Source organism: Leptonotus elevatus, chromosome 15, assembly GCF_054856555.1.
Source record: "Leptonotus elevatus isolate MCC_2025b chromosome 15, RoL_Lele_1.0, whole genome shotgun sequence".
In the NCBI taxonomy this organism is placed as follows: domain Eukaryota; kingdom Metazoa; phylum Chordata; class Actinopteri; order Syngnathiformes; family Syngnathidae; genus Leptonotus; species Leptonotus elevatus.
The window spans coordinates 14,460,032-14,473,948 of record NC_141253.1 but is presented as its reverse complement, the minus strand read 5'-3'; the positions used below and the strand labels follow the sequence as shown (position 1 = coordinate 14,473,948).

The following is a 13,917-nucleotide window of genomic DNA, read 5'->3' as shown; positions in this document are numbered from 1 at the left end:
CATTTCTCAACACGATAATGCCAGACCCACATGCAGCACCAATTATCGAACATCCCAACTAGGAATATTTTTGAAGCATCGTTCCTCCTGATGCTGCTTAATCCTTGGGCATGATATATCAAATATATTGTAGCATATACATGCCATGTAAATACAGAGGTCACAAAAGGCAAAAAGTGGAAGTTTCGCTTCGGAGACTTGCGCCAACACAACTGCATATAAAAAAAAGAATGCTTTGCCAAACCACAATCATGGCAACATCACTAATTATGAAACTATGCAGACAACTCAACAGTTTAAACAGGAAGTATTGTTTTTCAGGTTTTTCCAGCACAACCAACCAGTTGTGTTTTAATGTATGAAAGGTGTTATATAAATAAAGTTTGATTGATGTAAGGTCGCTTTAAGGAGAACAATTCAACCAAAACACTTACAAGTTGTACAATGAATATAAATACTTTTAAGTCTACAAAAAAAGGAATGAGTTGTAATCCCAAATTCCCCCCCCCCTTCCCCCCAAGACAAACTGCATTAAAGATTAAAGTACACTTAAATGACTTATTTTAAATCCATGGTGATGGTGTATACTTTAAATCACAAAACCACTTTCATTGTCCAATACTTCTGCATATGAAATCATAAGAAACACAGATTTTTCATGGTGTACTTTTATTTGATATGAACTCAATTGTTCATAAGTATATTACATGAGAATCATACAATGGGATCCAATGCAAAAGCTGTATCAAAAATTCTACCTTAACTTTCAGTGGGAATGAAGTCTATCAAGGTGGTATGGATATAACAATTAAATATGTTCATTTAAAAGTCTATAGTGAAGCTGCAAAAACTGACAATAGCAATAAAATAAATTCTGAAGACTTTCTTTAGTATAATTTTATTAAATAATCCCTTCCCTCACTTGATTTTTCAATGTCCCACCAAGAAAAGTCAACACTGACACCATATGGCAAAAAAAAGTGAGAAGTGACTTCATTGGATTACTTGGTGACATAAATAAGACATAATATCAGGATTTAATTGAGACACTGAAAGGCTAGAGGCGCGTCCATCATATTTTTGTTGCTGTCCATTTCAGTATCCGTCGTTATCCCAGGTCACCTCATAGTCCGGGTACTGGACCTTCAGTTTCTCAGTGGTTATTGCGTGGTTTGCTCTTCCGAACCCCTGTAAGGTAAAGCACCACAGAAATGGGCACTTACACTTGGTAACGACACTGTTTTGTCACTATGTGAAAGGAGTGTGAGTGGTAAAATTCACTCACCATAGAGTAGCCGTAAACATGGATCTTCTTTGTCTGGGCGTCATGTCTGATCCTTCCCCCTCCGACACACTCACAGTCCAGGAGTCCATCCTTTTCCAACTCGTCAGAAACCTTATCGTAGATATCCGCTGATATTCAAAGAGGAACCATTTGATGTGATTAGATATATATACTGTATATATAAGATAACACTTAAGTGTTTTTTCACTTGAACCAACTTCATTACCAAGATGCCAAATTACACTTATTTACCATTGCACATTTTTTATGCAGTTTAATTAATTGTATTATTGCTCATAGACTCAGAGCAAGGCGAGACCGCGTTCATGTCCATTATCTCAGTTTGTGGTGTCGCGGTGCCATCTTGTGGTGTGCAGATGGCACATGACCTATTTCTTGTGGTATTAGACTGAAATTATTCCGTAAAATCTTATTAAACTCATAAACGTGATGCATCAAAACTGAAGGTTGCAGCAACGTCTGGGCCGCAATACACAAGTGACAGATGTAGAAGTCATACTTTTGTTTTCTTGGTTGCTATATTTTGTCACACATCAGCAGCACTCACCGTGGTACTCAGCCCAGCCGTACCCACGGACAATATCTACTTCCGTGTCGTCTCCTTCCTCTCTGCTGTGGACTCTGATGAGGACGTACTTAAACACACCGGAGGGATCGATGTCTGCCTGCGGGATATTGACCATGCGAGCGGCTGCTTTTGTTTGGGTGCACATCTCTGCACAACTTTACAGCCACACGAGCAAGTAAACTAGAAAATTAAGGGTTTGTATTTTAACTGCAAAATCCGTTTCGGCCTGTGTAAATGCACCATGTAAAAAGTAAACACGCGAGTTATCTAATTTGTTATCATTATAAGCATGCCTACAAACTACAGTTGTTTCGTATTAGGATCACTTCCGTTAACTTCAATCTGCTTCCGTTTACGGTTTTCAAAGTAATGTATTTGCGTGATTTGTATACTACATTCTTTCAACGTGAAAGTCATTGTGATGTTTTGACAAGTATTTTATTTTAATCAGATATTTTTTGAATTAATAATACATACATTTACTGCAAATATGCGAATAAAACAACATTTGAAAGCTGTAAATTTTTGTGTGAAGGAACGAAACCAGAACAGGTAGTTCCTCAAGCCCAAAACGCCACAACCCACTACTATTATTATTATTATTATTATTATTATTATTATTATTATTATTATTATTATTATGCTGACGATTATGATGATTATTATTATTATTATTATAAATAAATAATAATAATTGTTTTGTTTTACAATGTTAGTGTATGTTTAGTATGCATTTAAATTAACATTTTGGGAAATAACAGGGATGGGCAACAAAAGCATACATTTTCAGTAGCCCTATTCAGGGCGAGTGGGGGGATTGGGGGCATTGGGTCATGTAGGGCCATACTTCCTATTCAAATGAACTGTATGGAATGAATGCCATTTCCATAAGGACAACATGTGCATGATGTCTGTTTTTTTTTTTTTTTTTTTATTGAAGCAATGTGCAGAACAATATCTCAATATGTTTTAATGCTCAAATACGTACAGGATATAAAAGAACCAATAGGCCCTGATGTTGGCATTTTTATTAGCTGCTAACTAGACAAATAATAATAATATAGACAGCAAGGTAGACAACGTAGCAGAAGTTGAGGCAGTTTTGAAAGAAAAGAAAATATTTAAATAAACAAAACAACAACAACAAATACACAACTAATTTTGGCCGCAATTGTGACCAGTCAACTAGTCTTGGTGGTCCTAGTGTGAAGCCTACATCAGTATTGGCTCGTTTTTTGTTTTGTTTTTTCAAACCATTTCTTTTTCTGACACTCACTGTATTCTACACATATAAAAAAACACATGAGAATAACAAACAATCTTCTTCTTCTTCTTCTTCTTCTTCTTCTTCTTCTTCTTCTTCTTCTTCTTCTTCTTCTTCTTTTCATTCTTCTTCTCATTCTTCTTCTTTTTACCATTAAAGCTAAACACGGACCAAAGTTATCAGTTTTACCCAATATATCAGATACTGACATTCATTGTATTATTGAAGACTAAAATCTCTGCTGAGACTTAAAGCCCACAACGTTTACTGATCTTTTACAAAAGTGTGCTTTATTTTTATTCAAATGAATGAAAAACATTAGACATAATTTCAATTGAATCATCAACTATAAAATGTCATGGTCGTCTTTAGGTGACTTAAGGAAAAGTAGAGTAGTACCTGAAAGTTTTTTTCCCTCATAACTGTAAAACAGGAATGGTACAAACTGTACAATCACCACAATTCCCACATTTATGTAAAAAACATATAATGAAGTTAGCTAAAACAGAAGGTAATATATTACTGAACCTGTCTGGACTTACAGTAATATTTTAGAAACACATTTATAATTGTGTTGTTATGTACTCCAAAAATTAAATACAACTTTCTAAATACATATTTGACATTGTGTGTGGTCCACCAGAGACATTATCTGTACAGTATTTGTGAAATTACAGTAACAGATATGCATTACAGACATTACAAGTCACTTTGCAAGCAAGTTTGAGGTCCTATAAAATCATGAGTTCAAAACGTTTTGAAACTTCACATTCATATTTAAATCCAGGGTGATATACAGAGCCTAAACAGTGTAAACTGTGCCACAATCTAATTGCTTTTTTTTGGCTGCGCTGTGTGCCATTGCAGGTCTAGATAGCTCTGTCACTGAGTCCTCTTTTTTTCCACTCACAGGCTCGAAGTGCGATGAAGACCAGGACGGTGACCAAGAGCAGCACAAAAAGAACGGTAAGGCTTTCCCATACTCCTGGTGCTAATGCCTTCCATGTTTGAACTTTTTCTGGTGGCAGCAAATTACTCAGACTTAACATGTAACCCAGAGCCCACCCAACTGAGGTATTGCCAGCCTGCAGGATCAAAAACAAAATGTGATTGTAATTTCTTTGGCATACGAGCATCGGATACACATTGCAGTAAAAAATATGCCAAAGCTGTCACCTTCTTCTTGAAAGAAATGTGCGAGAATGACTTGTCATCAAAGCTGTATCCTTTGAGTAGAAGAACCTTGACAAACACAGAGGAAGCGCAATAGTCCCTCAGACGAGATGCTTGTTCTGGAGCAAGAGCCAGCATCTAAATCAATGTGTAAAAAACAAAACAATAAAAAAACAACAACAATGTAATAGCACATTAGTGTAAAGGAAGCAAAAAAAAAAAATACAGGTAATACAAAATGAAAAATAAGACTTGTTACAGAAACCTGCTCTACATAAAACCCTTGCAAGAACACGGAATGCACAAACTTCCACTGAGTAGGGATTTGAACCCTGGATTCTTGCTTTGATAAAAGTAATGCTGTAATACTGTTGAAAAAGTGCACTTTTTAAAAATGTAAGTGGCAGTTTAAACGTAAAATACTTTTAATGATTTATTCTACTGTGAGGGGTCAATTACTTTGATATACTTTGAAATTATGTATTGAATGACTAATTCTTTGGTTTATCGTCCACCTGTCGGAATAATAAAATAGTGCAAACACCTCTCAGTATGATTCAGTGCATTTTCACAATTTCATTGAATTTTCAATTTTTTATATTAAGGTAAGAATCTGTAAAGCATACAGTTGAGTGGCTAATGCGTGGCTTTGGTAAAAAAAATAAAAAAATAAAATAGTATATTAAATGTAGGGGTGTCAGGCGATCAAATGTTTTAATTGTAATTAATCGCATCGTCGCATGACTTTAATAGTTAACTCATAGTTAATCGCAAATATTATATCTGTTCTAAATGTACAATAAAATATACAATACATTTTAAATAATAGTGTTTTCATACTGCTGCATCTTTTAGTCATTGTTACAGTAGTTTGATAATAATTTTTGAAATTAGGTTAAAATTGAAAAGATGTACTGTTAAAAGTGTTTGATTTTAATTTGTGTTGAGGTAATTCTTCTGCCACTAGGTGGCATAATTGCATTTGTAAGACATTGGTGACAGCTCTGTGCAGTTTTTCTTTTCATATTAAGAGCTATCTAATCTTTAACATGGAGTAACTTGTCAAATTTTGCACATTTTTAAAATTGTAAAATGCAACTTGACCCCAGTCTCCACGAATATATGCATTGTTACCAAATTTATTACAGCAACATTTTTACATTCCAAGTAAGGTTCGGTCGTTAAAAAATTGGTGCCGTTAAAGGATCTTTAAATTAAATCAAAAGTAACACACAAATTTTGATACTCCTAGTAAAATGGAAGTTGGATAGTTGGGAGATTACTACAAGGCGCCGTAAACCACAAATGAAACATTGCACATTACCTGAGAAAAACTCATCTTGCACACTGTTTGAGCAGCCTCCTCCATTTGTACGGGAGTGCCCACTGTGATTCCAGTGATGCGCTGCAGGAAGGAGTGAATGTAGAAGAAGGCCGAAAATGCCTGTTTAAAAAGACAAATGAGATAATTGCATGTACAGTGAGTGCATACAGTCAGTGTATTTCAATGGAATCTTCTACTGATTGTCACAACAATTACAACAGCCCAATGTTACCCATTCTTACCATGAAGCTGCCAGTCACATTGGGCTGAAATATTTTATCAAAGGAGCAGTGAGAGAAAGGGCATCTGTCGAAGGAGAAGATCTCTGACACATTGCCCACACATTGCTCATAATGTCCACTGCCGTGTATAAGCAAAGAGTCTTGCGCTTCATAGGTGCTTGGTTTGTACTTGGCTGTACATGGAGAGTTGAATATACTGTCCAGATTTACTTTTATAGAAGAGTCTGTAGGATGGCACGGGTGAGTGACTGATATTGAATAACCCTGAGACTGAGAGAGTAAGGGAAGGCGAGGGAGAAATGGATGGAGAACTTTTGAAAGCATCATGCAATATTTTGCTTACAGTAATGACAAATAGTAACAAATGAAGTCAAGTACCTTGACGATGTGGGCCAGCAGCCTCTTGAGGACCTGATCCTGCCCGTAGCAGAGGAAGCTGTGTGTGTACAGAGAATACTCCTGACCATACAGACGTAGCTTCATCATGTCCTTCTCATCCTCAACTTGCTCCCGAGTCACAAATGTTATCTGGGTGGATGCGCCGCCAAAATCGAGGGCCCCCACTGTGGGCCTGCCAGAATTGAGCCACTGTCCTACAAAGCCATACTAGAAGGGAATTACAGTTTAACAGAAAGAAACCAGTTTAGTGTTCTTTGTGTAAAAAGTGACACGTTTTTTGTCTAAAACAAGCCTCAAGCTTTTAGATTTAACTGCTGCATTCGACACAATGGCCCATGATTATCCTGGTCCTCGGCCTGGAGCAGTGAGTGGACATTAGAGGCAAAACCAGGACCATCTCTGTCAGCCTTGGTGACTTTTCTTCAGCTCCCCTAACATGTGGTGTCCCACAGGGCTCAATTCTAGGCCCCCTTTACTTTTTATTTACTTTACTATTTGGTCCATCAATCAGGAAACACTGAATATTCTTCCACTTTTGTGCAGATGACACTCAAATAGGGCTGGACTGGCCATCTGCCATACAGGGCAGATGCCCGGTGGGCCGGCCTCTTTTGGGGCCGATGCAGTGCTTTTTCAGTTACCAGAACAATAAGACAGAGGTGATGGTTTTTGGTGGCTCCACCAGGAACATCATCATAAGCCTGGGTTCCTTGGTTTCTTGGTCAATAACCAAGCTGACCACTTCAAACCTTGGTGTTAAATTTAATATTGACTTCAAATTTGACAGCCACATCAGGGGAGTTTTTAAGATCAGCTTTATCCTCGTACGTTAGTAGATGGGAGAGGTAACCACAGGTCACTTGTACAAACAATGGACATTATTTTGGCGATGTAATATGACTCTTGTTTGACTCTCTGCCAGTGTGAAGCTAACCAGCACTAGCATCAACTCAATGTGAAAAGGGGTATAATCAGTCAAATTGCTAATGGTTTTACCCTTACCTTGATGAAATTCTCTAAGAGGTAGTTGACGGTCACCCAACCATATGCTCCTTCCTCTTGACCGGACAGAATGGCGGCCCCCTGGTAGCTGAAAGGGTATGATTGGATTTTGTGGCCAACTTCTTGCAGAATTTGAGATGAATGCTCTGGACTGGAAATGCTAGCAGGGTAAGACAAAAACATTAACATGAGTTTATACGTTGTGAGCATGTTTTTGGAATGTAGGAAAAAATGGAAGTACCAGGAGAAAACCCACGCAGGCATGGGGGAGCAGTATGGGAAAAAAACGATGGATAGATGTTCTAGATCAGGGGTGTCCAAACTTTTTCGTTTAAGGGCCACATACAGAAAATCAGAAGGACAAAAGCGCCGCATAATGTTAAGAGAAATTGTGTTAAGTCCTAAAAAAAATTACGAATAATATATTTGTGTTTTTAAATACCTAGAAAAATGCTACAGATCTATAAACCAATTTATTAGTAATATCCATCCATCCATTTTCTGTACCGCTTGTCCTCACAAGGGTCGCGGGGGTTGCTGGAGCCTATCCCAGCTGGCTTCGGGCAGTAGGCGGGGTACACCCTGAACTGGTTGCCAGCCAATCGCAGGGCACACAGAGACGAACAACCATACTCACAATCACACCTATGGACAATTTGGAGTGTCCAATTCACTTGCCATGCATGTTTTTGGAATGTGGGAGGAAACCGGAGTACCCGGAGAAAACCCACGCAAGCACGGGGAGAACATGCAAACTCCACCCAGGAAGGCCGAAGCCCGGACTCGATCTCACAACCTTTGCACTGGGAGGCGGTCGTGCTAACCAGTCAGCCACCGTGCCGCCCTTATTAGTAATAGTGGCGCCTATTTTTTTTTCAACACCCTCCCTTCTTACTTTGACCATCTCCAAACATTTATTTATTTATTTATTTACAGGGTGACACAAAAAAAAGGTCATCACCCTCAGCTTGAATAACTTATTTTCCAGATTTACCAAGAAGAATTAATGTTCAAAGAGTCTACCAAATTTGACCTTCGAGATGCCATGGACTACTGAGGAAAATACATTTATAGCTGAGGCATATTTTCTGCTCTCCCTTAGATAGGGCGAGAAGCTCGGCCATCCGGGAGGGACTCAGTGTTGAGCTGTTACTTCTCCGCATTGAGAGGAACCAGTTGATCCAAACCATCTGGCTCGGATGCCTCCTGGACGCCGGGGACGACCCAGGACAGGCTGGAGACACTATGTCTCTCAGCTGGCCTAGGAACGCCTTGGGATCCCGCTGGAGGAGCAGGTTGAAGTGGCTGGGGAAAGGGGAATTTTGGGCTTCCCTGCTAAAGCTGCTGCCCCCGTGATAAGCGCTTCAATTGCAATTCAAAGAACGGTTTGGATGTCGTGAATTTCCTGTCCACTACCATTGAGGTTATGCACAGTCCCATGGGTTCTGAACTTGTTGACCCATCTGTAGATCATTGAGTGGACAGGAAATTCACAACATCCGAATCGTTCTTTGAATTGCAATTTAGCTGCGTGGATAGACTTCAGCCGAAAATAAGCCTCAACTATAAATGTACTTTCCTCAGTAGTCAATGGCATCTCAAAGGACAAATTTGGTAGACTCTTAGAACATTAAATATCCTTGGTAAATCTGAAAAATAAAAATAATTGATTAATTATTTCTAAAGTTATTCAAGTTTAGGTGATGACCGTTTTTGTGTCACCCTGTATTTATTTTATTTTATTTTATTTTATTTTATTTTATTTTATTTTATTTTATTTTATTTTATTTTATTTTATTTTATTTTAGCTATGTCAAATGACCTTTTTAGAATGGGTCCCAGGCCACTGAAAAATGGATGGCGGTCCCAAATGGCCCCCGGGCTGTAGTTTGAACACCACTGTTGTAGATACCTGAGGAAAAGTAATGCAAAGTTCCATCTAAACCGCACACAAACACTGACTCACTGCAGAAGTCTCATGCCAGCTGTGGCACCCAGGTACACAGGTGTGACCTTGTGTCTGTGCGTAGGGACGTCGTGCGCCGCCTGTTCTAGACACTCCTCCAAGCTCTGCCCTGCCGCTCCCTGTTGGCCCGCATAGCTGGATATCCCACCCCCTGAAAGAGGTATAAGCACTTCATGACATGATTCATGTTGTAACTAGAGCATCATGTACTACTTGGAAAGTAAATTAAATCATTGCTAAGCCAGTGAACCTAATGTGGACGAGGGGTGTAGAAAATGCTGTATGAAGAGAATCAGGTCAAACCTACCCTTTGCATGGCATTCACTGTGTTGGGTGACCACACCGGTGCCATTTTGTTTGTCTGCGGGCCATTTGTATACAAATAAGGATGTGTGTGATGATCCAGCATCCAAAACAATTCCGTACTACAGTACAAGATTGAAGAACAAAATAGAAGTGGTTAAAAAAGTACAGAGAGACAGTAAAGCAACTCTGTACAAGTGTTCAGTTTTCAAAAACAAAACGTTTTTGTGTTGTGGTACAAAATTTGCATGCACTGACTTTTTAGATTTCAAATTCAAGTAATCCCCCTGGAGTCTAATGCATTTTCCCAGCCATCTTTCTGCCACACACCCCTGGAAGGATTATTCCAAATATTCCTCGCCATAATGATGTCATCCACATCTTCAAATTAGGTCTCCTTAATGACTCATCTGGGCTTGGGAAAGATGAAAAATTGACATGTTGTCAGGTTGAGTTGGCCAGGGACTGAGCAGGTTGTCATGGTGAAGCAGCCACTAGTTTCCTGCTACGAGTTTCCTGCCACAACACTCGCTTCTTCTCACGCACTGAACGAAGCAAACTGTATAGTATCTCTTTGGAGACGTGCTGGTTGATGATCTGGACCACAACGGGTTTGAAATATACTTTTTATGACACCAGTCTTGCAACCTTTCTGAAATTCTGATATTGTTTGTACACATTTTATAGACACACACAGTATATAAAATAAGAAACACTGTTTGTGGCCTTTATTGTGCACAGGCAGCAGAAACCCGAGTTGACCTTTGATGCATGTCTAAAGCTAAAATAGGTCACACCAGATGAGAGAGCATACATGATGGCAGTTCAAAGTCTCACGTTTTTTTGTGACATTCTTTCATCGTCTATTTTAGTTGAATTGCAGATTGTGCAACCTCAGGGATGTTTACAACCATCACTGTATTTGATTTCATTCAATATTGTATTCATTCAGATTTCATTTTCATCAAAATTTGAATACACGGTCATAAATAAGAGTACAGCACGACTCTATTCCTGTACTCCCGACAACCACTCCCCCATTACAAGCCAATGTTTATTGGAATAAGGGGTACGACCAGATATACGTTTTCAACTTCTTCCCATTTCCCTTTTGAACATGTAAACTGTGACTAATGATGACTGTATAAGGTTTTTCTACTTTTAAATATTTTATTTTTATGCTACTTGTTTATATGTTCAATAAACAAAACAAAACAAAAAACAAAATTGGATATTTATTTCTGTAAGTGTACAATGGATACATAAACTGTGAATTTCAATGTGAATACAATGAATACATAAACTAACTGTAATGTACAGAAAATATAAGAATATAATTTCAAATGTGAATATAAATTCAAACCAAGTGTTTAGCATCAGAGATTCCTCCAGACAGCTTTCACTTATGCGATGTTTGCTTACATGTTAACAAACCTGACACTAGCACAGATCTAATAATAACCCACGGGAGCGACCTTACCATAAACCCGGGAACCCTGGGAATGTCTTCGCTTGGCACAGTGAGAAGCAGGACTGCAGCCAGACTGATCACCAGCAGGACGACGAGGACAGCAGGATGAGCTGCACACTGAGCCATGACCGAGTAAAAAAGAGGCTCACGAGACGTCTGTAATGTGAACGCCTCAAGTTGGAGAAGTCACACTACCTCCTGCAATCCTTGCTTACTTCCCACTGCAGAAAGCAACATTAAACATTGTTGGATTTATGATCCTCCCCACGTCTAAGCTCCAAGGCTACTCGTCCTGTGGACGGAACAATGTTTTTACTCAGTCTGACTTGATGTGAAGCGAAACCCAATGCACGTTTGTTGCTTGGATTGAGCCCGAAATCCACGTTTTCTTGGTCTGAGGAACAAAGCACACAGTTTTTCACTCGTGAGATGAAAACAATGGATGTCTTGGGCTGGCAGGGATCCATATTTAAGGTGACTGGACTGAGGAACTGCAGGGCTGCTTGTTGTTTTTGTCTAGTATTTGCATGTAAATGGGTGCAGCCCCTAAGCTGGCTTGCAAATTGAATTCCCTTTTGAATGGAAAGTTAAGCTAGGAAGTGAAGGCCTAAACTGGTGTTGGGGCAGATTTGCAACAATATTTAATTATAAAGTCTCTCAAATTAAATACAGTACATTCCCCTTCAAAATATTGGAACAGCAAGGTCAATGTTTGTTTTTGTTTTAAACTGAAGATTTTGGATTTTTTTTAAAATTACTATGAGGCAAAAATTCAGAATTCCAGCGTTTATTTCATGGCGTTTACATGTATATGTATAAAACAACTAAAGACAGGGTCCTTTTGTTATTTATGTATTTGTTTGTTTGTTTGTTGTTTAACCAGGCAAAACAGTTTCTCGTTTACAATGGTGACCTGGAGCAATTGAGGGTTTCAGTTTTCAAGGACCCTTCTACAATGGACAGCCAGAACCGGGATTCAAACCTGACCCTGTGGATGATCCGTGGATGACTAACACTAACAATCAGTGATAATTTCGTTGACGAAAAAAAATAGAAGCCTTTGAGACTATAACAATAACTAAAACAAAAATGAAAACGACACAGTGACGAAAATTCACGCAATCAAATCAGAAGAAATGAAACGCGAGTGGAAGAAAAGAACCACTCAGAAACTGTTCAGTGTTCGCTGCACTTTATTTAATGTTTAAACATGTTTACATTCAATGTGCAGCTGTAAAAATAATCTCAAGCAATTATGCACTTTTTAAAATTAAAGTTATGTTATTGTCAGTTCAACATGTTTCCTTGAAACAATTAATAAAGACACAGTTGTATTAAATGTGTGTGTTAAACTACAGTTACAAATAGGTGTATTGTAATTTTCTGTATAAAAGTTTTAATGTATGCTGAAGAAAAATATCGACTAAACTGTCAATTTAGTTTGCTCTTTATTTTCGTTGACTAAAATTGGATTAAAATAAAATACAATCAGATGACTAAATTATGACTAAAACTTTAATACATTTTAGTCAAAAGACTATAACTAAAACTAAATTATAATTTCTTGTCAAAATTAACACTGCTACCAACTGAGCTGCAGCCGTCCCTACCTACCGTATCGACCAATTTTCTCAGTGAAACTCAACTTGGAAATAACCAATTTTGTTTAGCAGGGATTGAAAAATCTCTTCTTTTATCATGTTAAAGAGACAGTGTGTAGAATTTCTTTTTTTCAATGGTTATTCATTAAAAAATAACAATATTATGCAAAAAAAATACATCGTCATATATTTTTTAAATATAGTCGTAGGTCTAATAATCACTAATTATATTTCATAGGTCGCATCCACGCCTTAGGAGGCTGACATGTTTTGCCGCCACTTTTTTTTACAGATACTTGAAGGAGAAGAAGGTAGGCTTGTGAAGTGTGGGCCCTCTGAGGCACCGTAGTGTTTGCTTTGAATTTAGGTCATTGCATTCTGTTAGTTCACCACTAGATGACACTACATTCTACACACTGACTCTGAAAGCTACTTTTTGGCATTAGAGTTTTTATTATTATTATTTTTCTTCCTTTCAATCATTGTGACAATTTTCAACATGTATTTATAGTAACACTCGAAAAGAAAAAGGGCTGACGGGATGAAGCCGAAGCTTCATTAATTCTCGTCCCCAGAATACATTAGGACGCAGATAATCAAGATGGTAATTAGTCAAATATCTACTTGTGTAAGTTGTTGATTGATTCCATCAGTTCATCTTCCAGGTCGTATTTGTTGATCAAATGTTGATTAGTTCCCTTGTTGTTCATGTTGGTCCAGTAGCATTAGATAGTTGAGGATAAAGCCACACCTTTAGTCGGTTTCGTCTTCATCTTGATTCCTGTTCACCACTGCTTCACGTCGTGCAATCCTCTCCACACCGCGCAGCTTTGTAGCCATGTCCATTCTCATTCTGGTCGTGGCAACGTTGGATGCAGCTAGGTCATTCCTCACCCGTGACTTGTCATCACAGGCCGGCTTGCACTCCAGCCGCAGTAGCCATTTCGACTGCCTTTTTCTTTGCCCATCTGCCTTTTTCCTCAGCATCCGACGATGCCAGAGGGCTCCATTCCCTAGCAGAAGCATCCCAGCCACCAGCGTGACGAACAGGTAGAGATCTTTGGCGTCTTCAACTTCAACTTAGCGAGGCTCGACACAGCGGCCGCCATCTTCCCCAACTATCTTCCTCATATCCAGACATAAAAGTTCCACCCGGACATGAGCACTGACCAGGTCCAGATCTCATCGTAGAGAAGATCTTGTCAAGAGCACTTAAAGAGCAGTTCACTAGTTCCATATTGATGTTTGGTATACAGTATGTGGTATATTTTTCCCCATTGTTTATATACAATTTGGAA

At 38.6% G+C, this 13,917-nt stretch overlaps 2 protein-coding genes across 3 annotated transcripts; both read right to left on the bottom strand.

The window, feature by feature from the left end:
- Positions 1–652: 652 nt before the first annotated feature.
- phpt1 (phosphohistidine phosphatase 1) lies at positions 653–2,200 on the bottom strand. Its single transcript, XM_086096968.1, has 3 exons — positions 1,854–2,200; positions 1,286–1,413; positions 653–1,188 (listed from the first exon to the last, which is right to left on the bottom strand). The coding sequence occupies exons 1-3, from the start codon at positions 2,017–2,019 to the stop codon at positions 1,096–1,098; spliced, it is 387 nt and encodes a 128-aa protein (XP_085953094.1). The 5' UTR covers positions 2,020–2,200; the 3' UTR covers positions 653–1,095.
- Positions 2,201–2,875: 675 nt separating this feature from the next.
- Positions 2,876–11,349, bottom strand: LOC147162095 (ectonucleoside triphosphate diphosphohydrolase 2-like). 2 transcript variants are annotated; one of them, XM_086095853.1, is made up of 9 exons: positions 11,028–11,349; positions 9,552–9,669; positions 9,245–9,395; positions 7,279–7,438; positions 6,256–6,483; positions 5,878–6,147; positions 5,636–5,755; positions 4,315–4,449; positions 2,876–4,223 (listed from the first exon to the last, which is right to left on the bottom strand). In XM_086095853.1, exons 1-9 carry the CDS (start codon positions 11,142–11,144, stop codon positions 4,008–4,010), a joined length of 1,515 nt encoding a protein of 504 aa, XP_085951979.1. In that variant the 5' UTR covers positions 11,145–11,349; the 3' UTR covers positions 2,876–4,007. The 2 variants fall into 2 exon arrangements, with proteins under 2 accessions (XP_085951979.1, XP_085951980.1); XM_086095854.1 differs by lacking the exon at positions 5,878–6,147.
- Positions 11,350–13,917: the final 2,568 nt, after the last annotated feature.

Coding starts and splice junctions, on each gene's coding strand:
- phpt1 (XM_086096968.1), bottom strand. CDS start 2,019: ATGTGCACCCAAACAAAAGCAGCCGCTCGCATGGTCAATATCCCGCAG. Junction 1,414..1,853: donor CGGCTGGGCTGAGTACCACG/GTGAGTGCTGCT, acceptor TTTGAATATCAG/CGGATATCTACGATAAGGTT. Junction 1,189..1,285: donor ATGTTTACGGCTACTCTATG/GTGAGTGAATTT, acceptor TTTACCTTACAG/GGGTTCGGAAGAGCAAACCA.
- LOC147162095 (XM_086095853.1), bottom strand. CDS start 11,144: ATGGCTCAGTGTGCAGCTCATCCTGCTGTCCTCGTCGTCCTGCTGGTG. Junction 9,670..11,027: donor CCAGGGTTCCCGGGTTTATG/GTAAGGTCGCTC, acceptor CTTGTACTGTAG/TACGGAATTGTTTTGGATGC. Junction 4,224..4,314: donor ACATTTCTTTCAAGAAGAAG/GTGACAGCTTTG, acceptor TTGATCCTGCAG/GCTGGCAATACCTCAGTTGG.